General features: G+C 30.3%; 1 protein-coding gene across 1 annotated transcript; it reads left to right on the forward strand.

Moving 5' to 3' along the window:
• On the forward strand, positions 1–24847 carry LOC107444750 (band 7 protein AGAP004871; the record flags this gene model as incomplete). The annotated part of the gene is given in 7 exon segments (XM_071181932.1): positions 1–101; positions 5076–5148; positions 8924–9006; positions 11396–11599; positions 18552–18607; positions 19875–19953; positions 23594–24847. Coding segments are annotated over 7 exon segments (785 nt in total), but the record flags the coding sequence as incomplete, so codon positions are not given.
• Between the last annotated feature and the right edge of the window lie 521 nt (positions 24848–25368).

Consider the following 25368-nt stretch of genomic DNA (forward strand, 5'->3'; position numbering starts at 1 on the left):
AAGGTGGTGAACAATCAGGTATCTGTGATATCTTCTTGATTGCGGTATCTTATTTGCTTTTTTTCTGCACACTGCCATTCTCCTTGTTCTACTGTTTCAAGGTAAAGAGAAACTTGTTTTATTTATTTATCAGAATCGTTAGTGTTTTCTTTTTTATCAGTACTATTTTGAAAAATCAATGCGAACTTTTTTTTGTGTGTATACAATAGCTTTAAAAGAGTTAACTATAAAATAAAAACGTATTATACATAGAAAGAGAGCGTTGTAGATTAGATTGATAGAACTACTATTTATAAAAAGTAACATTAACAAATTGGTCCTTAACGTTTTAAAGAAAATACTTAGTAACAAAAAAGAAAGATCAATGTAGTTTAATTCGTTTCATAATATATAATATATGAATGCGTAGAAAATTGTATTGATTGAATTATTTATTTCATAAGAATAATAAATTGATCCGCAACGTGTTAGTAAAATGACTCAGTAAAATATGTAACAAAAATAAATATTAATGCAGTTTAATCCGCTTTATTGCTAAGGTTTACTTTACAAAGATAGAAAAATAAGTAATATTCAGAGTATTTTCCTCCAACATTTGCTTTAATTTTTTGCTTCCTGGCAATAAACAAAGCATTTAAATTTTAAAGCATTCAATTAAATGAATCAATGTAGTTTTATTTGTTTCATAACAATGCAAATGCGTAGAAAATTATATTGCTTGAATTATATACTTAATAAGAATAATAAATTGATCCACAACGTGATAGTAAAATGACTCGGTGAAATATGAAACAGAAATAAATATTAGTGCAGTTTAATCCGTAACATAATTATAACAAATTCCGTAATTATAAAAAATTTTTACTTTACAATAAAGGTAGAAAAATAGGTAATAATAGGTTCGGGGTTTTTGCCACAACGTTTGCTTTAATTTGTCTTGTTTCTTAACAATAAACAATGAGTTTCATCTAAGCTTTAAAGCATTCAATTAAATGATCCAAATGTTTTTATTGTTTTAACAAAAATTTGGTTTTACTGATTTAGTGGCCGAATCGTTTTTGGGATAAAATTTAAAACTAATTATTTTGCTCAAAAGGCTTTTCAACTTTTAATCAACTCACATGAAATGGCGTGGAAAATAACTTAAAATCAAAGCTCCTAAGCAAAGAATTATATTTTAAAACCAGACTTTTTCAGAGGAAATATTTCCAAAATGGTTGTAAGAGACTAATTGAAATGCAATTGTAGATAAAATTAACTTTTTACAGTTTTTATGACTTACACTCATTTTTATCTCAATGAATTTGCTTATGCTCTTATACATAAGTTTGATTTACGTGCATTTTAAGATGGTCAAAATCATTCAAATTGAATTTATAAATCCAAGAATTATCTAGAAATTTATAATATTCATTACCACTTATAATATAAAAAATTAAATACTACGGACAATCCTTGACAACTGGGACACTCCAGAGACTCCTGAATTCAAACTTGTCTGTAATAATTTCGCGATGAATGGTCTTCTGCGCGGTCCAGCTTTTGTTAACAAGTTGGACGCCACGCTAATTTTACATGTTTTGCCCGTCAGGCCACATGGTAAATAACTACAAACTAAATTTGCAAATATGGACAGATTTTGTTGGTTTATAAAAGGTTTAGCATGACATATGTGAAAAAAGTGGTGAATGCCTACGAATTGTTTAATAATAGTGTAGGATAAAAATCTACTAAATTGAATTTATTAAACCAAGAATCACAATAATTAAGTAAATTTTGAATAAATTTTCTGCAATTCCATAAAAAATTTCATAGTTCTATATCAAGTTATACGCTGTCAGCCAGCTGTTTTTCGCAGCCTATGTGAAAGGTCAGTGTCAGCAAGCGGTGGCATTTGTAATTCTAAATGTAATTTCAGTGTCCGGTGGTTGACGCGGCCTAAATTTAATTTCAGTGTCCGGTGGTTGACGCGACCTAAATGGAAAGTTCAGTGTCAGCCATCGATGACTGACGCGGCGCTTAACGTGTTAAATAAAGTAAAGTGACAGCTACCACAGAGACCTCAATGAACTCATACATGATCATAGGAATAGGGGACACTTCTTGGCGTCCAGATCGAAATACAAGTCAAGTCAAGACAACTTCTGTCCTATTTAATTTAAACAAGCTGACGAGTGTATATTACAGTGAATGACTGGCGGTTGTTGGCTTCCACTGGTGAATGCTGACTATCTCAGAGTCGCTTTGGTTAATGTCAGAAATATATACTAGGTCTAGTTATGTGCCACTGCCCGGTATGCCCTACATCAATGTTTTTTTAAGGTCAAGTGCCACTGCCCAGTATGCCCGATATTCCGAACACAGTTGTTTATCCCATTCTATCCTCAGCATATATTAAAATATGGAAAAAATGAAATTATATCAACGAATAAATTGGTATCAAATCAGATATAACAAATATTTCGGACATTCACCAATGTGATTGTTGACATTCACCGGTGAAAGTCGACATTCTCTTGATTTCTGTCATTCACGGTGACATATTTATAGTCTATACTAAGCTTGTACATTCAGACAAAACATAAACAAATCCGAAAATACCATTCGAAAAAAATTCAGATTTCAAAACTAAACTTATTTCAGATTTGAAATCCCTAAACCCCAACTAGATAACATCAAGCGCTTAGAAAAAATGCATCCAAAAATTTGGTCCCCGATATTATTCTTCATCTCTTACAGGGAGGACACGAACGAGTAAAAGCGTAATAAGTGCTAGAAAATTAATTCACTTTTCTTTATTTGTTATTGATTCGTAACTACTAGTTTGACTTACATCTCGTTCATATTTAAAACACAAACTTTTTAACCATTCTCTTTCAGTTGTAAATTGAAAAAATTACAATAAAACAATTTTAATATTACAATTTTAAATCTGTAAATAAAAGTTTGAATTTAATTAGTCACCACTATTTGCATTTTTAGTCGCACGTGGCAACCCATCACACGTATTAAAAAAAAAAAAAACGCTGTATAGGGTTATGACGTATACGAATCATACTCCGGGCTTGCCACGGGCGACAAAAAAGCCAAAAGTGGTAATTAATAAAATTCAAATTTTTAATAAAAGAGTTTAATATTTGAGACTTTTCAATTCAGTTTTTTTTTCTTTAGTTTCTAGTGGGAACTGGAACTACATTGATTTTTGGGGCACCTACACAATTGTGTTTATCCCCAGTATAAAAGTTGTTGTGCCTGATGAGCTAAGTTTTCTTCAGGTGGAAAAAATTTTACATGAAGTGATGAAAAAATATCTAAGTAGGCTTAGGGAGAACTTGAAGAAGATCTAAAAGTTGATAAAAAAAAAAAAAAAAAAAAAANAAAAAAAAAAAACACAAAAAAAAAAAAAAAAAGGGGGGGGGGATTAGTTCCGAGATCCTATCGCCCTGCTGGCCTGTGGAAAGTCATGGAGATATCACTAGAGTCCATATTTCCTGGGGGTCAATNGCTAACTATAATAATGTTGTTTAAAATAAAATAAAAGTTAGCTAGCCGTTGGTTTTAATTCCCCCCTAAGCACCACACGTCACACAACTATTAAAAGTATGTTATTTTGGGCTCTATTTAAGGACCTAATTTTAAATCACGAATCAGTCTTCCTTTTCAATAAAAGTTTTGTGTTTAGTCATTAAAGTGACAAATTGTTAAAAAACGCAACTCAAATGCTCTGTGTAAAAATATTATTCTAATCCTCTTAAGAAGACGTGAGACTGATTGACAGTTTATTATAAGATACCAAATATTTCACATCTGATATTTTTGAAATATTTAGGTGTCGTCGTGGGTAAAATAATTTTTGACTGTTTGTGGTTGGTCCAATGACTCTGGGAAGCAAATACATTTTTTTTCTGTTGCATCAGATTTTCAAACGAATGCTTGATATTTTCGCGTCACTGATTTAAAACCTATAATTGGTTTTATTCTACAAGTAAATACGTATGACATAGTAGGATGGAGGTGATAATAAATTTTAGTTTATGATCTGATACGTCAAGATCATATGTTTTTGTCTTAAGGGAGCGGACAGGTGTTTATGTGTGTGTATAAAATTTAGTAAATTAAGTGCTAGTAAACTAAAATTACCATACTTAAATATATTTGCAACTTTTCTAACAAAGCTAGTTTCATATTTGAAATCCTCGCACCTCAAATGCTAGTAAAATGAAACTAAGAATTTGTTCCCAAATGTAGTTTTTTTTTCTTCAATTTTTTTCCAGGTGTTTGTTTCTTTTGGTTCTACTAAAAAAATCTAAACCAACTTGAAAGTTTGAAGAATATATCTTACTAGTATATTCTAGATATGTTTAAATTATCAGAATAATAATTATGATAGGTTATTTTATTTTAGCTCTTTAAAATCACATAATTTGATTGTTCCATTAGTTACACATAGAAAAAAGCACATTCAAATTCTGAGTTTTTATTTAATATTTTTTCGCAACTGTTGTTATCATTCGTTTATAACATGATAATGAAATATCGTCAACTGGTTGATAATAGCATGTAGAATTTTTAATAATGTAAGTTCAAAACACACTAAAGTACTTAGAAAGAAAAGAATTATTTTTTGTTCTTTTCTTAATGGTCTTTTTCTATCCTCATAAATATTTTATCACCACTACATATAAATGATTTAAAAGTTCACATGCAACGTCACTTTCATCCATATCTATAGCGGTGAGGCTTTTAAAATGTTGTCAAAATTACCGAAGTTCTGAAAGATTTGATTCTTAAATGCCTACTACTCTATAAAATATTTTGCAAAAAGCATAGTAGTTGGACGGACTGTATAAGAATAATAATTTTGCTAATATTTGATTTGCGTGAGATCTAATGAGTGTTTTTTTGTCAACAACTAATCAATAAATAAATTATTTCTTGTACTGTTAATGTTTTTCACACAAATCTAATTTCCGTAAGGAACTCGCAAACAAACATTTAAATGTAAATGAGATTCAAATAAATTCGTGATTTTCATAATGATAATGTATTGTGTTTTGTTTTTCCTTTTCATTCAGGTTGTACAAGAATATGAACGAGCTGTAATATTTAGATTGGGTCGCTTGTCAAAAGGTGGCGCCAGGGGACCTGGTATGTTTCACATTTCAACCTAACTAATCTTTTATTTACCGAATTTCTCAGCTTAACTTTAAAGAAGTTAATACTTTAAAATTATGTGAAGATGAACAAATAACAATTTAGCAGGTTTCAGTGTTGTCCTGAGTTCAGAATTGGGTACTTGCACTTCAAGAAAAGCAAGAATGCCCACACATGTGACCTATGACGTCAGAGCCAACCGATCGCTTATAAGCAAAATGGCGCGTTAAAGTTGAGCTAAGTTTCTCCACAGAAGTCAGAATTTTAATTAAAGCGAAGTTGATTAAATACAGGGTCGTACCGCACATCGAATTTGTTGAAATATAACTCTTTCTCGTCTGATCTATTATTCATTCATGCGTGCTGTTGTGACCGTGATATTTTTTGTTTTGTGTACCTGGCAACTTTGATACATAATTAGTTTGTTAATGTTCTTCATGGCTTCGCTCCTGCCTGTCATTGTGTTAAATAAGAAATATATAGTGGAAGAATTTAAATCTTTGTGAAAGAATATAGAATGTGTCAGTTAAGAGAATTGATACTTGACGTGCATCGCTTTCTCAAAATAGAATGGAAAGAACATTTGCTACAAACAAATGCCACGTCTCAATCAGTTTCGAGACGCTCGCACTTCGTCACTTGCAAGTATCCCATTTCAAAGAAATGGAATTATATTTTTAAGTCGTTGTGAATCAACAATGGGGATCAGTAAAACACCAACGTAGTTAAAAAATTTAAGATAAGAGACATTCGATCTAACAGTTATTTACTGCATAGAATTAAAAGTGCTTGCATCTTTGAATTTGCTTAAAGATCGCCTGCGACTGGAGAAATTTTTTTATTGAGTAGCGAAACAGTATTATTGATATTGGAAACATTTTAGGTACAGTGCGCAAAATAAAAAACGACATCCATGAATAACTTTGGATCTAAGGATCGAAACTTTACGTTCTAGGACTCGTTCTTAATGGTTCGAGGGTGTGACCTCAAATATGCTAATCAATTAATGCAGACGATATTTTAAGTTACGAAATCAGACACAAAACGTACTTTTTTTGAATAAATATACCTTTTTTTTAACGGATAATTTTTTACCCCCAAAAATATGGTTCCAATAGTATGGTCAGGGGAACCGTCCAAAGTTTGGACCTCTTAAGGTTAATTTTACTTTTTGCGCTTTTTGCTGAATCTCGAGACCTTCTTTATCGAATTTCAAAAAAGTAGTATTTATTAAAATTATGTAAAAAATTGTATACCTGGCGATTCAAAAATTTTTCGACTATTTGTAAATAAAATAAAAAAATTAATAAATACTAGGAGGCTTCGCCCCCTGCTCGCTGGCGCTCGCCAACCCCCGGAACTGCTTTCGCAGCTCATTTCAGATTGCTTCGCAATCCGATGCTCGCTCATTGGATACGTTCTTAACGTCTAGCTTTTGTATACTTTTTTGAACACTGAAGTTCCGAAAACTTTTCACTGTAGAAAATTCTAAACCTGTGCATTTCAATATTAATTTGAAATTGCAAACAATTCACATATTTTTCTTAATCACACTATTCTTTCTAAATTTCAGTTGTTGAGAAAAGTAACTGTTGTAAGTTTTGTTTTAAAGTCTTTCTCACCAGAGGGCTAAAACCATGTGTTGTAAAACAATATGAAACAGTACTGAATGCCGGATGTAAAGCATCGGCTTCGATGAAGATAATTTTTTGAGAATTTTTTTGATAATTCGGTGAGAATTCACCCGATTAGACATATGATGCTCACTACGTGCTCTTGCGCGCCGAAGCCTATCAATTAAAAATGAAAACTGTTGCCAATGTGAGAAAAGAAATATCATCGGTTTTATTGATACATACGTATTAGCGTTTTATATAATCTAGATAGATTTATTAAAAGTTATTTTTGCTTAGAATTGTCTTTCTTTGGGTAAATGAATTTTATAATAGTGAGCAAAAAGTTATCGATTCGCTTTTGAATTTCTCGAAATATGTTGCAATACGCGAAAAGTAAAATTAACATTAAGGGATTCAAACTTTGGAACACTCTCCTGACCATCAAACTATTGGAATGATATTTTCCAGATTGCGGTTTGGGAGTCAGAAATCCGAATCCGTTGAAAAAAAGGCATGTTTATTCACATAAAGTACGTTTTTGTGTCTGATTTCGTAACTTAAAATATCGTCTGCATTAATTTATTAGCATATTTAAGGTATACCCTCACACCATTAAAATTGAGTCCTAGAACGTAAAGATTCGGAACGTGAAGAGGGTAGTCCGTTTATTTCTTGGCGCACTGTACATCACATCATCGTTTATAATTTTGCATCACCTTATGGGACAATTTATGATTCTACAAAGTTTTTTTTTCCCGCTATGTGTATTGATTTACAGTCACGAGAAAAGCTTCCTCAGGAAGCGTTACGTGAAAATGGCAAAAAAGAAATGGTAGTAAAACTATTTCTTTCCTAATTTGTTTCCAATTGGAGTAAAAAAAATAGCGCGTCTCTCTTTAATTTGTAATTGATAAATACTATGTACAGGATTGTATTTGTTTTCAACAATAGTTTGAACAGGTTGTAGTTAAGAAAATAAAAACCGCACGCAATGCTGTTTGTGCCTTGGAAAAAAGAAAGAAAAGCTTGTAATAAAATCACTTCCTAATTAACTTGTTTTCAGGCAAAATAAACCCTGGATTCCAAGAATTACCCAAAGCGGGAAAGAGGAGACAGTTTAAAAAACTGATATTCGAACTATTATGAGTCACTCGGAGCTTCTTTAATAAAAGTATAGAGACAATTTTTAAAAGTTTCTGTTCTAAACAAAGTTAATTCGAAATAAAAAATAGTAAATTTTATTGTTCATTTGGGGTAAAATTTACTTTTATTATACTTAAGTAGCGAAAATGCTTCTTTTCTTAGTTTGTCGGTTGCTCTTTTTAAAAGTAGGCTGGTGTATGTGCCTATTGTTCCCATAAATGTCCTTTTTTAAATAAAAATGTTGTCCTGACCATTTATTAAGGCTTTTATTATGAGACCTTTATTTTTTTCTCGAAATGCCCACCGATGAGTTAACCCTCGTCTTTCAGGTAGGGTAGATTTATTGGCCACTCTTTCAGAGGCACCCTATTAGGTGGGTCAGCGTAGTTCACACAGTGAGGACAGATAGCACAGAGAATGAAAGAACATCCATGCCTTGTCAGGAATTCGAACCCAGGAGTTTTCTGATATGAGGTCCGCTACACAGTCGGATCGGAGACCTTTTATTGTAAATTCGATAAATCTTAGACTTAAGTAGTAAAACCTTAACCCTTTCGCGCCGACTGTCACAAATACGTGACAGCAAAAAATCGTATCAATCAGGGTGAAAAGATAAAACTGGTAATCAAAGTATTTCTTTAGCAGTTTATTTGTGGGCGGAGTTATAATTTTGTGATTTATTTAATTCACCATTACTTTGTTCAAAATAAAACTATTTAGTTATACTTTGAATTAACATCGATTATATATATGATTAAACTAACAATAATTAAAGTAAAAGCAAAGTAAGTCTGTCAAATTAGTAACGACTACATTTAAGTTACCGTTTTTTATTTAATTGCAACTTGATTCTGATTTTGTACGAATGCTTTTCTGAATCACCCGTCCCCAAGGGGTTAAACAATCAATACAGTTTGTAAACCTTTTAAACTATAACAGACCTTATTGTTTTATTTTTGTATGATGAAGTTTATCGCTTGTAAATTCTTATACTTCTTTCAAAATTGCAGGTTTGTTTTTTATCTTACCTTGTACAGACAATTATTGCAAAGTAGATCTGAGGACTGTATCTTTCAATGTACCTCCTCAAGAAGTAAGAACTCTTTATTTTGTTGTTGCTAGCAAGTAAATTCTTTCCTTTTATTTAATTTTTTTAAATGTTTAAAGTGTGAGAACATTCCATTTTCTCTCTCAGCGGGTACTTTTCTCGGTTTCAGGCGAATTTTCTAGTTGTTTAATAGTTCTTTTTCGAAATCAATTGAACGGTGAGAATCAGAAAACGTGCTTACCCCGTTTTGTCCCGAATTTAGATATTGAAATGATACAAAAAGTGGTTTTATGGAAAAAGTGGTATAATATATTATCGAAATTAATTGGTTTTTCTACTGTTAGGGCATTCAAAAAGTACTTGCTTCTTATAATTCTAGATCTAATCAGAAATAGTTAAATCATTGTGGTATCTGGGAATGTTTTAACCCGTTTCGTCCCGAAGTTATAAATTGAAATGATACAAAAAGTGGTTTTATGGAAAAGGTGGTATAATATATTATCGAAATTAATTGTTTTTTCTACTGTTAGGGCACTCAAAAAGTCTTTGATAGATCAAAAAGTACTTGCTCCTTGTAATTCTAGATCTAGTGAGAAATAACTAAATCATTGTGGTATTTGAGAATCTTTTAATTCACTCAGATAAATGAAAATGCTGAAAAAAGTTTCCCACCACAATGAATGTGTTTGCAAAAAGGAACTGTCTTAAATATATGACGCTGGGCGTTAACCGGTTGATGTCAACATTTCAATCTTTAAGCTTGGCATACCTATCACGAGCGTTTATTTCAGCTATGGTACCCTCTTTTACACAGCACAAATATCACGAGCAGCACGAAAAAGGAAAAGCTGGTAGTAAAACCTCGGCTGCAGATGCCGAGATTGTGCTTGCGTCGTAAACTCTTAAAGTGTTATAAAGGGTTGTTTAAATTAAACAAAACACTAGTATATAATCAAAATTTAATTGACTTTTCCCTATATATTTCTTGGAAAACACTTTTTTTTTGAAAAGCGTATAGGTTGGCAAGTATGCACTTGTTTCGCTTCTATCAAATGTTTTGTAAAATGGTAAAGAAGCAAAGACTAAAGTTTGCTGAGTTTCGTTCATTTAGGCAAACATTTTAAAAACCTGACTGAGTGCTTAAACAAAGTGACATTTTACGAACATGATTGAAATATTTTCATGTAGTGGTAAAAGTAGCTATACCAAATTTATTAAATCGAGAATCTTGCTCTGATACGAGGCTCCCACGGGTGACTTCAAATGAAAAATGTGGCGATTAATAAATTTCACGAAATCGAAATTAGCACCCATTCCTAGCATATTTTTTTCAGTTTACTATTGAGAGTAAAATTTCAATAATCAAAACAGTATCGATTTAAATATAGGAACAATTGGAAACTTAAGTCATTGTGCTAGATACGATTGAATAAGTGAAGAGATTATAAATAAATAAAAAAAGAATTGAGTTTCTATCACTTTTTAAATTTTTTGTCGTCCGTAATATCCCTGACTGATTTGAAACATTTATTTAAAAATACAATTCATTTTTTTCACTAAGCGGAGCAAGACGTCTGCTCTGTCGTTATTAATGTAACACCTTAGTTACAACAAGAAGATTATTTTCTGAAGCTACGGATATTCCGTAGCAGATGAAGGACATGCATACCTGCCAACTCTTCCGGATTTTCCGGAAGATTTTATTTTCATATTTAAAGTGGTAGCATATTTATTCTATTTTTTCTTTTATAAACTTAATTTTTAAATGATTTTGATCAACACTATTCTTACAAAAACTAAGCACATATATTAATATGCGTTACTATCATGGTTGTCAACTTAAGTTTTCTAAAATACAACCAGACCTGCCAACTTTGAATCCCTTCCATTATCATTTTTCCCAGTGGTATTAAAATGGAATTAAAACTTCAATTTCAAGCAAACAAATACGTTGTATTTGAAAAAAATTAAGTTGACAACCATGGTAGTAACGCATATTAATGTATAAGCTTAATTTTTGTAAGAATAGTGGTGATCAAAATCATTTAAAAATTAAATTTATAAAAGAAAAAATAGTATATATTTACTACCACTTCAAATATGAAAATAAAATCTCCCGCAAAATCCGGGAGAGTTGGCAGGTATGTACAACGTATTTGTTTGCCTAAAATTGAAGTTTTAATTTCATTTTAATACCACTGGGAAAAATGATAATGGAAGGTATTAAAAGTTGGCAGGTACGGACATGTCATTTTTATTGCTGAACGTAAGCAGAAATGTAAGGCTTTTTTCTGCTTTTAATATAATGCTCTCTATCTCATTTTTTTCTTCTCAGTGCCTTATTACTGTTTCACAATGAAGCTTGCTATAAAGTTTTTTTCGTTTCTTATTATCTTTAATCAGTTTTCAATGTTCTTTTCTGATTTTTATATAGGTACTTAGTAAAGACTCTGTCACTGTATCGGTAGACGCTGTTGTTTATTATAGAATCAGTAACGCAACAATTGCTATATCCAATGTGGCCAACTATGATTCGTCAACACAACTGCTGGCGGCGACGACGCTCAGAACTGTCCTCGGCACAAAGAGCCTCTCTGAGATTTTATCCGAGAGGGAACACATTAGTCACGTGATGCAGGTAAGGCACATCATATTTTTTTATTTATTAAGAAAACAATTTCGTTTAGAATTAAAAGCTTGATTTCTGAGCATAAAATATCAGGGAACCCAGAGGTGAGTGTGCAGCAAAATCAAGCACAGAATCCCGAGTTTGCCAGTCTGCGCATATTAGTCGTGTTTTTTAGGTAAATGTGAAGACGTAGCCGTAAAAAACAAAAGTATTCAGTTAAAAATCGCTTCAATACTGAGCTGTAATGGCTTAGGGTATAGAGTGCTGACCTTCCAATGAGGTGAATCGGGTGCGAATTCCAGTGATGGCTGCTCGATACGAATTCCGCATCCGGCTTGCACCGACCACAGTGCTAGCGTAAAATATCCTCAGTGGTAGACGGATCATGGGTTAGAGTCCCCCTGCTGTCAGGCTATGTGGAAATGAGGGTTAATTCCATCAGAAAGTCCTCCTCTAAAGCAAATTTCTTCCATTACTTGATCGAGAAGTTCCCTTGTCTTCTGGATTGGTCCCAAATGACAAAGCTACAGAGTTGAACATTAGTAGTCTTGAAGCGAAAAAATGGGGTCAGCTCAGGGCCGGATTTAAGCTTGGTGGGGCCCTAAGCTACTGAAAATGATGGGGCCCTTATAAGTTAAATTCCATTTCCATACACCTAAAGTAAATTGTCATTATTTTTTATTGTTGAGTATTATTATATTATTAAACAATTTGATAATATTACTTTATTGTTAAATATATTAATTGTGACAAGACTATTATGTAGAACTTTTCTTTTATTGCACATATTTTTTGAACGAGGGAAAAAAATTACAAAAGAAACACATTTTAAGCACAGAGTAAAAATTTGGCGTGCTGGGCCACTATATATTTAGCAGTCTTTTTCTTAGATTCATTTTGAATATATTTTATTTGCAATTTTTAATGATTTTTTCGTGAATTTTTTTCTCAATTGTTTTTTCTTACAAAATCTATAAGATTTAGAAACAAGAAATTTTGAAAGTGCGTAGAAAATATGCAAAGAGTTAGAAAGAAAACAAGAAAATACAATTTGATTATTAGTTTTTCTTTTTTTTATATAACCACCGTTGAACAACCGACCCAATTTCGAGTTACGACTACTAATATTCAACTTCGTGGCCTTGTAATTTTGAAACCAATCCAGAAGACAAGGGAACTGCCAGATTAGTACCCATAGGTATTTATTTGTTATGAGAACTTGGAGGACTTTGTGACCCCGACAGATGTAACATGCACCAGTCACCATTTTATACATGAGTATTCTTCTGCCTGCTGGATTCGAACCCCCATTCTCACAAACACGAGTCCAACGCCCTATCAGCCAGGCTATCCCGGCCAAATTTATTAGTTTATTTCATAACCATCGTTGAACAGTCGACCCAATTTCGAGTTTACGATTACTAATATTCAACTCCGTAGCTTTGTCATTTTGAACCCAATCCAGCTGTCCCTGGAGCAGGTGAGGGCCGTTGTATTAATTCTGTTTGTAAAAATAAAAAGAGCTGATATTATCGTAAGCTGATATTATTTAATTGATGTTTATATTGAAAATATTTCTTCATTATTTTTGCTTTCTTTTTAATTATTTTAAGTACATTTGTTAAATTTTAGTGCAAGAAAAAAAATGTCATTATTTATGTAAATTTTTGGCTTATATTTTTAGGGATTTATTAAAGGGTTTATTAAATATCAGAGAGAATAAATGGCATACGAGTTTAAAGTATCAGCTCAGCTCTTGATGGTGTATAGTGGCTAGGATGTGAAAGAGCAACAGTCCCGGGCATCCAATCAAAACGAGCATTCAACATATCAATGGAACACACTAAAGCTTTATATCAATTAGCAATTAGCTTTAGATAATTGCAATTGTAGAATAATTATCTTATTATAGAATGAAATGTTTTAAAAGACAAATATCTTTTAATGTTTAACATTTAATCAACAAAAAAACCGAACCAATATTGAAATCTAACGAATTTATTAATTTTAATTACTGATAAAGAGGACAGAAAAAAAAATTAAAGCCTGATAGATTTCAGAATTTTAGAAACATCTTCTAGTTATACTATTCAATCAAATAGGTTTCGATGTCTTTCATCCCGGTCTCATAAGTGATTCAACATATTTCGATATCATTTTTGTTTTGTTCTTACTTAATATTAATTTGTTTGCGACAGTTAATTTGTATACCTCTTTTACTACATTTTTGAGGAGTTTAAAAATATAATATTGAGGATTTTAACTTTTTTGTATGCCTCTTTTATTACGTCATCATCACACCCACACGCAACTGTCTACTCTGAATAATGCTATATAGAATGAGATAGTAAAACAAACGTGTGTAGTTATTTAAATTCTTATTCAAAAGTATTAGTTAAATTTTTTTTTTTTTTTGAACTGACTATTTCTGTTCTTTTTTAGATATTCTAGATCTGTCCTGTTTAAAACTGCTGCATATCACATGAAAGCATTAAATATATCATTTGTACAATTTTAAAGTAAAATAAAGGTGAATTCTGATCTTTAGAAACAGATATTAAATAGTCTGATGATCGAATGATAGGCAAAAAAATACTTTTTTACCTTTTAAACTAAGAAATTGTTTATTTATAAATAATTTATTAATACTCAAATTGTTTGAAACATATGTTCCTTACTAATGACAACGAAGTTTTTTGTTTTATTCAGTCATTTATTTATATTTATTATGTCCGACAATGTAAAAAAGAAAAAAAATGCATTTTGGGCTTCTGCAGGTCCCAGCTCCGAATAAAACTTTAAAAAAAGAGGGAGGAGAGTAGGATCTGGGGGCCCTTATTGTCATCTCGGGGCCCCAAGCTACAGCTTATTTAGCTTATACGTAAATCCGGCCTTGGGTCACCTGTTCAACGACGGTATAAAATTATAAAAAACTCTTCATCTAGAGGATGGAGGATAAGAAATGTCGGCATTTTATAGAAAGTTTAGTCATTGTATAGAATGAATGACATTTTTAGACAAAATACAAAAATTGAGAATAGTTCTACATTTTGCCTCGCCACTGTATAAAATGGGCTATCCATAAAATGACAAATGCTCTTTAAGCAAAGTATGAAATATGAGAATAAGCATATCTCATTGCATCTGAGGTTTTGTCATTCTATAGAATGCCTGAGCAATACGTGGAATATCAATAATTTTGTAATTTTCCAGTATGTCATTCTGTTGAATGCCTAGGCAATGTATAGATCACTGTTGTAGTTAAAGAAGAAAACATGAACAGTAATGTTTTGTGTGCAGTTAGTAGTTTTGTAATTAGATGTCTGTGAGTTGACATTTGAACAGTCGTCATGCAACAATCGTGGTCAAATGATGTTAAAGGAACTAGTAAAATACAAAACTATAAAAAATCTCCCATTTAAATTTGTTTTATTGGAAAAATTCAAATCTTTTTTTGACTTTTCACCAAAAAATTAAAATTTTTCGATTTTTAAATATTTGTTGAATAAACAAACATCAATCTTAAGAAGTAAACCTATCGTTCTTCTTGGATCCTGCTAAATACTATTTCCGAACTGGTTACATTTTAGACCAAAAATTTGATTTGTTTTATCGCTGATAAAATTTAGCTGAAGAAAAAACTATTTAGGAATAATTCATATTAAAAAATAGGTGTTTTTGAGGTTGACAGATGTAAAGAAATACTCCTGAGGTAGAAAATGAGGTTGTGTTTTGCACCAAAGATAACCTTATTAATAAAGCCCAATTTCATCCTCATTTACACCTCACCAAATCAACCTCATATGTGACTAAGAAATAATTTAAGTTTAGATCGGGTGAAATTATTCACACCTTAATTATACACATTTGCTTGAAGTGTAGAAAAAGTAATCCATCCACCTCAAAAACAACCTCTCTAAGCTGGTTTCTCTAAAGTAGATTTCCAACATCCTCAAGTTTGATGAGTACAACTTCATACACTTTGATTATCCACCTTGGGAGGTTGATCTTTTAAGGTTGTTTTTTTTTTAAAAATCAACTTCGAATAAACCTCAAATCTTGACATTTCAAAACAACCTCATATAAACCTCAAAAATAATTTGAATTTTTGGAAGGGAATCCCTGTTTTCTTTTGATGCAATTTTAGAATCGCCTCCGGAAAGGGGACATGTGATCAAATGGGATTAATAAGCTATTAAAAAGAACTAAGAATGCAAAGAATTAAAAGGAAACTTTCTGATTTCTGGAATTTTTTAGTTAAAATATCAAATGAAAGCGGCAGACGAAGTGAATATTAGCAACTAAAATACTTTCTATGCAGTAAAAGTTTCTTTTGAAGAAAAAAATAATTTCAACACAAAATTGAAAGAGCAGATGCCCGGGAAATAGCCTTTTATCACGTGAGTGGTCATCGATTTCTGGACATAAATACCTTTACATGTCACCCGACATTGAGACATGATCTCGTCGAAATTACAGTTCCATTAATTGTTGCAAAAGCCCTTTTATTACCTGCCCTGTAAGTTATAAATGAAGTTCTTGAATTATCTGTCTGTGTCATGGCGCCGACGTAAGTTATCGTTTAGCTGTGCGATGAAGTCATTATTTTCTCTGACATCTTATCAAAGTTATCTGATTTCTTCATAAAGTGCTAGGTTATCACAAATAAATGATTGAATTTTAAATGTTACGTCGGCGAGCTTTTTAATCGGGAAACAGTTTAAAATGCGTTTTTATAAATACGGACACGGAATTTAATATTCAATTCTTTTTTTCAAATTTTTCTTATGAAAATATTTTTTGTTGTTGTTATTATTTTTAAAATATTAAACTAGTGGATCTAAATACAATATAACTGCGATATCATCCATTATCTTTATCGCTTATAATTTTATTTTAAAATTATTCTGTTTTGAAAAGATATTATAAAAGTAAACTGATTTCTTCATAAATTACTGGGTTATCACAAATAAATGACTGCAATACTTAATACTTGACTCTCCCAATTCCAGGAGTTCCCTTGTCTTCTGAATTTTGTTCGAAATTGCAAGGCTACGGTGTTGAACATTGTAGTTGTAATCCCAAAATTGGATCGGCAGTTCAACAACGGTTATAAAACTCTATAATAATAAACTTGTTTCTGTCGAACATTTTACATTAAAATATAATAATAATAATAAATAAAATTGGTTAATAATGATCGGAAAAAGTTTAAATGTAAATGTTTTGCATTTGTTAAACTACATCAGCTAGCAATATAAAAATCCTAAATTTTTAAACGAATTTGCCCAATAATTCTCGAAAAATTTGAATATTTAGCCTTTTTTTATAGAAATGATAATTTTTAAAAATTGTTATTTCTCAGAAATGTTTCAACAAATTTGAATTTATTTTGACTTTAAAATACATTGAGTTTGAAATGCAGTCTTAGATGTTTTGGCAGAAAATGTAATAAGATACTTCTTAAGAGCATGGAGGAATAACGTGAACTGCAACTAACTTAGAATTCTATTCAATTAGTTGCAAGTTTTGTTTTAACTTCTTAAAAAATATCTTTTTGTACTTTATGCTACAAAATCTAGTCCTGCATTTTTTAGTTTTATGTCATGCGAACTAAATATTCATTATTTTGAGATATGCTTTTATATTTATACATCTTTTATATTTATAAAAAATTTCATAATCATCAGAATACATCATAAATGTCCCAAACTGGCATCTTCGGCTGGAAATAAATATTTTTAAGGTGATTAAAGAAAACATATTTATGTTAATTCACTAATTCACCGGTAATTTATATAATGATTCTAAATCACGCGATTTCATGACACAATGATTCTCAAAAATAACGAAATACAGCTCAAGGATTTTCGAATCGTCAAAAGTGGTAATTTTATTTCTAAAAGTGTTATTGGTAATACACAGAAATTTAAATGTACCCTAAATTTTTACTGTGAATTAAATTGAATCTTAATGGCTGTTGGTGCTTGAAGTTTAGATTTGTATTTCGCTCCCCGTATCTTTTGAGAACTACTTAATGAGTTTTGCAATTTGAATTCCACTTTTCTGAATATTTGCCTTTTATAATAACTAGAGCCCGGATTTTGATGACCTAAAAAATCTCAACTAATGCCCTTAAAAAGTGCAAAAAATGCCCTTAAAAAGGGCCAAAAATGCCCTTAAAAATGCAAAAATTGCGCAAAAATGCCTTAAATAAAGTAAAAATATTGAATCAAAAAAATATTTTGGTCTTTAAAATTATTATGAGTCATTTAAAAAATATAAAGCAATGCCATACTTGTTCTACGTTCATTAAAGTTTGAAAAATATGCTTTATATCCTAAAATAACAAAAAAAGGAAAATATATTGACACCAAAATATTTTTATTTTGTATAGAAACTTTAATGGATATAACAACTTCCATCTCATAATATTACTAAATATCAGAATTACATTGGATTATTAAATGTTTTTTGATAATTTGAAATGTAAACGAGCGTCTCTTGTCTGAAAGTAAATTTTCATTCCTGCAGAAGCTTCTTTCAACGTCTACTGATGTTATAGGTGCGTACTTGAAAAAGACGGTCTTACTTACTGACAATTCTTCTTCAATTTGAAAAGATTTTGCTTCACCTGTTAATATTCTATAGATTTTCTTCATTGTTTAGAAGTCAGTGTAATAATGAAAATTGATAAAAAATAGTAAAAATTGGAAAAAATTAACAAAAAACTTTAAAAAATGCATTGAAATGCAAAATACGCCCCAAAATTTAAGGAAAAATGCCCTATAAATCTAAAAAAATGCTCTAAAAGACAAAAAATGTCCAAAAATGCAAAAAATGCAAAAAAATGCAAATGTCATCAAAATCCGGGCCTTAATAATAACATTTCATAATGAACCCGATGTTATATCATGCTTTAAAAGCAATATTTGAAGAGAAAAAACTGTCTTGTTTTCAGGCCAGTTTAGATGAAGCTACAGCTCCCTGGGGTGTAAAGGTTGAACGTGTTGAAATGTAAGTACACATATTTTCATAAATATGTTATTCAGTATGTGACTCTATTGTATATTAAGGGAAGATTGCGGTGAATAAGCAACTAAATTTCACCGATTTATATTTATGTATAGTGTGCAAAACAGCATTAGATCAAATTTTATTCAGAAACATCCCAATAGCTTTCGATATAATGATTAAATTTTTCCTGTTGTAAGTCTCAACTTGGTACGTGACTGTCTCATCACCCTAAATATGCTAATTAATGAATGGAGACGATATTTTAAGTTTGGAACAACTTTCTTTTTCAATGAATATATTTTGTTGCTACTTAAAATATGGAAAGAAAATCTGTTGACAAAAATAGGCTTCAATATAATTTAGTCAACTTTAATTTCTTCCAAAAATAATTTTCCGAAAAAGGTAGAAAAATGTAAAGCTAACTATAGACAGATGCCTTTTATATATTTTGCATTACCTTCAAAAACGACTGATTGTTCAATATATTTTCATGTAGTGGTAGATAATTGAATTTATAAATGTACGAATAAAATAAAAAGCATTTACTTAAAATATAAAACTAATATCTAATGGAAAATCCAAAAGTATTGGCAGTTGTACCATCTTGTTCCTTGTAAACGGGAAAAATATTTTAGTGGTTGTAAAGTTTTTGTTTTTATATTTGTTTCTTGATTTTGTACATTTGATTAGAGCAATTTTTGTTATCGCTATATATAAATGATTAATACATATATACAAAATACCTTTTACAGAGACAACTGTTTCTCCGGATGCGGCAAAACATTTAAAAAATAAACTAAAATTTTAAGGTTTTAAGTTTATTTTGACATAATTTTTTTACAAAAAATTCACAAAAGCAGGACCCTGGTTGAAAGAATGTGCCTTAACGTTTATTTTATATTCAGAAATTACGAGTAATTTTTTCACAAAAACAGGACCTTTCACAAAATGTCCGGACTGACCCCTGGTACATTTTCAGAATTAACCAAATATCTGCATTACTTAATGTCTTATTTCCTTGAACTTTATAAGATCTTTTTTCCAAAAGATCTTATAAAGCAGTTGGCAGCTATGCAGATGTTGCCAATGAAGATCGGGAGAAATAATCGTCCTAGTTATTTTATTTATCAATTTTTATGCTTTTCTTGGTTTTAATATGTTTTAATATTGTTTGAACTTGGAAGTAGATCTTGAAAAAAAAGCAAATAAAATAAAAAAACAGTTTTTCGTTGCAGAGTTCTTATTTTTTCCCCCTTTATGTTTACAGCAAAGATGTTCGATTACCTCAACAAATGCAACGAGCTATGGCTGCTGAAGCCGAGGCATCAAGAGAAGCAAGGGCTAAAGTAAAGTTTTATTTCTTTTTTTTTTGGTGTTAACTCTCAACAAAGAAATCGATTATTTTTTTGTTTCGAAATTTCATTAATTGGTCACCGATCTCTATATCGCCAGTTCTGTCGATAATTTTTATTTGTATCTCCGATGGGTAACCTACGAGATACTGACGTCATAAACACGTCAAGTATATAAATTATTCCTGCATATTGTCTCCGAAATTGTTTTTAATTTAAAGCATTATTAAGTGACTTTTTCGTTGCTATGTTATCACAACTATCAACAATAAGCGTTTAATATTTTAAATTTTTGAAGTTCTAATATTGATATCAAATCTAGTATTCGAATGTCTTAATATTTGTGAGCAATCGTTTCAAAATAAATACTGTAATTTTCATAATTGTTATGTAGGCCTTTATTATCTGTTTATTCTATATTTTAACTTTTTTTATTTACTTGAAATTTTGCTTTGTTAGACCGAACGTTACACGACACACCTTAAAGTCCTTATGTTAGAATTAAATTCAGTATTTGTGTTGTTTAATTGTGAAAAATAAATAATAATTATTGAAATGAATAATAATAATTATTTAAGTATTAAGCAATTTTTCATTTATCTAATTTTTTTAGTTTTTATTTTAAAATTTTAACACTTCACTTTGTTAGATTAGAATTTCGTCGGGAATCTTTGAAATAAATAATAATTATTATTTAAGTATTAAGCACCAATTATTTATTTCTTTTTATATTTTTATTTTAAAATTTTAGCGCTCCGCTTTATTTGATTAGAACGTCGGGGAATCTTTTATTTTGGGTGCAGCTTAAAGTTTAAATATTAGATTTAAATTTATTGTTTGAATGTCAAATTTTGTGTAAATGCCTCGTAGCTACGAATTTTTAAAGATTACATAAATGAAATCCCAATCGCTTTGCTAGATCTCGTCGGGATATTTTTTCATTTTGGATAGCGCTTAATTTCTGCGTTTGAAACATAATATATAGATCAAAAAAGTGCTTTTTAAAAAAAGGGACCTAACTCAAAATTCATGCTTAAGAACATGGAAATTGCTTAAAAGCAGGTAGCTCAAAATTCTCGTTAATTAAAAGTAAGACAGCACAAAGTATATGAAGCTCAAAATGGTAGTTCATAAAATTAGACTGAGCGTTCGGAGAAATGCGCATTAATCTCAAAATGCGCAATAATAAGTATCCCAAAATGCGCATTAATAAAACGAAACATAACAGAAAAAAGTGCGTTTTATATGTTACATGATAAATACACATTTTATAAACTTACTCTTTAACAAGGCAGACCGAAAGTAACAAGTTAATTTTAAAGTTTTAATTTTGTAATGGCTTTGTTCAATTTCCTAAATAGTTGTGTCAATTCTCTTTAACTCACATTTTGAGAGCCGCGATGGCTTCGGAGATAGAGCATTCCAATGAAGTGAACCGGGGTTCGAACCCGGCGATGGCTGGTTGATACGAATTCCGCATTCCAGCTACTTTGTGGTCTTCCTCTCCATGTAACGCAAATGCGGGTTAGTTCCATCAAAAAGTCCTCCACGAAGGCAAAATTTCTCCCTATGCTTGATCCAGGAGTTGTCTTCTGGATTGAGTTCAAAATTACAAGGATACGGAGTTGAACATTAGTAGCCCAAAAATTGTGTCTGCTGTTCAACTACGTTTATAAAAAAAATCTCACATTTTGAGCTATGCCCATTTTTCCAAATACGCATATCAAACTATGTCCGTTTTATTAAGAACGTCTTTTAATCTATGTATATTTTTTCAAACGTCTCTAATCAAACTATGCCCAATCTTCTTAGGCATTTTGAGTTCAGACCGTTTTTTCAAATGTATTTATCAAGCTATGTCATTTTCTTATACATGCACTTTGAGCTATGTCTATAGTTTTTCAAACGTGTAGTTCAAGACATGTTTACCTTCTTAAACGCGCATTTTATATTACATCGTTCTTTTCAAATACGATTTTCCATTTTCTTAAAGCGCAATTTAAGCTATGATGTGATTCCACGATCTTTTATTCACATGCAATCCTTTGAAATACATTTTCCGTAACTACATATTTACTTGTATCATAAAATCCTATAAAACATGCCATTTTTCTGTTTCGAATTTATCTTTTGTTCTTCAAAATATTATAGTTTTATTAGAAAAAATTTACTTCGGATAACTGAACAATTTGCACTTGTCAGTAGTTTGGTAAAATAAATAATGTATAATTACATATTCAACTACTAACTATAATCTAAAATATTGATTATAATCTAATCTAAAATATCGATTATAATCTAATCTAAAATATCGATTATAATCTAATCTAAAATATCGATTATATTTCGGAACGGCGACGAATAATAATATCTTATAGATATATATGGAAGATAAATATATATTTATTAAACCTGTCATTGCCTGGCATTATGACGATGATTTTCCTTCTACTAGATTTATTCTGACTGAACATTTTTATTCGTTACCATGGTAACATGGCTTGTTGAAAACATCTGCCGCAAAAAAATATTTTTCCTTTTATAAAAATATCGTGTTCCAACTATAATGAAAAAGTTCTATACTATTAATAGCTTGACTTATTCCCTTTCCTGTGATTTCTATTTTATTTGGGAAAATCTATTTATCAGGTACGCTTTTAAAAAAAAAAAAAACAGAAATGCTTATTTCTTATGGAAATCTATGAAATTTATTTGCTTTTCTGTTATAAATACTTTTATAAATAAATTTATAAAAATAAAATAATTTTTCATTCGTTTCACTTAATAATATTTAAAATAAAGTATGGTATTAATTTCACTGTATAATGCGTGAATTATAGAAAATATTAAATAATTTTTTTATTTAATTTAGGAATTCCATATTTCTCGTACGCTTAGTTTAAAACCATATTGCTTATTTTTTAATGGAAATATTATATGGTTTTTATTTTCATATTTTTTATAATTATTTTTATAAATAAATTTATAAAAAATAAAAATGTTTTTTTTTTAGTTTCCTTTCATTACACATAAAATATATAAAGTACGAAATAAATTTCACTCTTAATTGTATGTGACACCCACCATTGTACCTGTCACTTTGCTTCCCTTTGCGCATGCACTGGATCTTAGTTTAAATGACGCTCTGCTAAATCTTGTTAAGTTTGCTTACACTGTAAGTTGTTTTTCTGGCATAGCTTACCAAACCGAGCAGTTCTTCGCGTTCATTTCGTATTCGAAGACCTGGACTTCTCCTTTGACTTAACTATATATCATAATTAACCCTTTCGCTCTGACTGTCACAAATACGAGACAGCATTAAACAGTATCAACCAGGGTAAAAAGATAAAACTGGTAATCAAAGTAATTCTTTAACTATAATTGTTTGATTTATTTAATTCACCACTACTTAGTTCAAAATAAAATTATTTATTTATACTTTGAACTAACATTGATTACCGTTTTATATTTTTTTTACATCCTGATTCTGATTTTGTACGAATGCTTTTTATGAATCAGCCGTCCCCAAGGGGTTAAGATTGCTGTTGATTTGGACATTTTTTAAAAATATTTGAATAAACCTTTATTTAAAGAATCATCTGTTTATGTTTTTAATGAATATGTTTATCATCAGGTGATTGCTGCCGAAGGTGAGCAAAAAGCTTCGAGAGCCCTCAAGGAAGCAGCCGATGTCATCTCAGACTCTCCCGGTGCCCTGCAACTCCGATACCTGCAGACACTGACATCTATCGCTGCAGAAAAGAATTCTACAGTTGTGTTCCCACTGCCCATGGAACTTCTCAGAGGAATGGGATTGAAATGAAATGAATTAAAGACGTTTACATAGATAAGAAGAAAGAACATTTCTTATGGGACATTTTGTACATTTTGCTTCATATTACGCTACAATTTTTTTTTAAATAGAAATTATTACCAATTTTAATAAACTATTTTTGCGTGAATCAGATGACAATTTATAATATGTTTGTAACGAGAAAATAATGTCTCTTAAAAAAAATTTTTTTTAGACAAATATTTTTTTCTTTTCTAAACTATCGTTTGTAATTAGAAATTTGCATAAATTGATTTGCCATATAAATTCAATAAACATAATTTGAAATTACTATAATTGTGAACACAGAAATGATCGGTAAGACTATTTATAAAAAAAAAAATTAAAGAATTACAATTAAATAGAATGAGTAAACGAAATTGAAATAGGAAAACAAAATGAAATAGAACAAAAGGAAAATGAATGCAATTTAGTGCAAACTCTGTGAAAAATTGTTTTACAAAACAAATTAAATATCGCGATATGGACTGATATATGATATACCATGGCGTAAGGCGATATACCATGGCCATATGGCGATATACCATGGTTATATCGCCTTATGAACTGATATTAATCTATAGTAAAATTTTTCTATTTTATCCACAGTAAAATTGTTTTGCATCATCAGAAAAGACGTAGCCTATATTTAGGTAACGCGCTGTTTGACTTGATTATCTACGAAATCATCAGTAGGTAACAGTGAAGAAATTTACAAATGAATGCCTCATCATACTGATTCCCATTATTTTGTTAATCAAGTTATCTTTAATATTTGTTAAGTTTGTTTTTAAATGAGATGCATCATTATTTTTAATGCCCACCTGAAATTGTATAATTTCTATCATAGTTTGTTTCACTAATTAATGTTGCATTGATTAGAGTATGAAAGATATGTATAGATTTAAGTTAGAATAATCAAACATGACTATACAAGGAATGATATAGAAAGAGATGGTTTTGGAATATAAGTATTTACTATTTTATATGCTGCCTTTATATATATGTCAAAAGATGTGTTATATTCTTTAAAGAAATAAATCTGCTTTGAACAAATGTGCTAATTTATTACTAACCCTAAATTGGTTAATTATATAAACATACCTGCCAACTCTTCCGGATTTTCCCGAAGATTTTATTTTCATATTTAAAGTGGTAGTAAATATATACTATTTTTTCTTTTATAAATTTAATTTTTAAATGATTTTGATCACCACTATTCTTACAAAAATTAAGCTTATATATTAATATGCGTTACTATCATGGTTGTCAACTAACTTTTTTTCAAATACAACGTAATTGTTTGCTTAAAATTGAAGTTTTAATTCCATTTTAATACCACGGGGAAAAATGATAATGGAAGGAATTAAAAGTTGGCACGTCCGATATAAACAATGGATAGAATATACTTTGTGCTATGTAGACTAATGCACAAGTTGTCCATTTATGTACTTTTGTAGTCTATTCTAGTTTGTAAGTAACACTTGATCGGTGGTTGGACTACAAATTGTAAAACTACTGTAGTCGCTGCTTTTTTTACGTAGTTTGTACTGTAGTGTGCTACTTTTTTTTAAAAA

This window comes from Parasteatoda tepidariorum, chromosome 6, assembly GCF_043381705.1.
Source record: "Parasteatoda tepidariorum isolate YZ-2023 chromosome 6, CAS_Ptep_4.0, whole genome shotgun sequence".
NCBI lineage: Eukaryota > Metazoa > Arthropoda > Arachnida > Araneae > Theridiidae > Parasteatoda > Parasteatoda tepidariorum.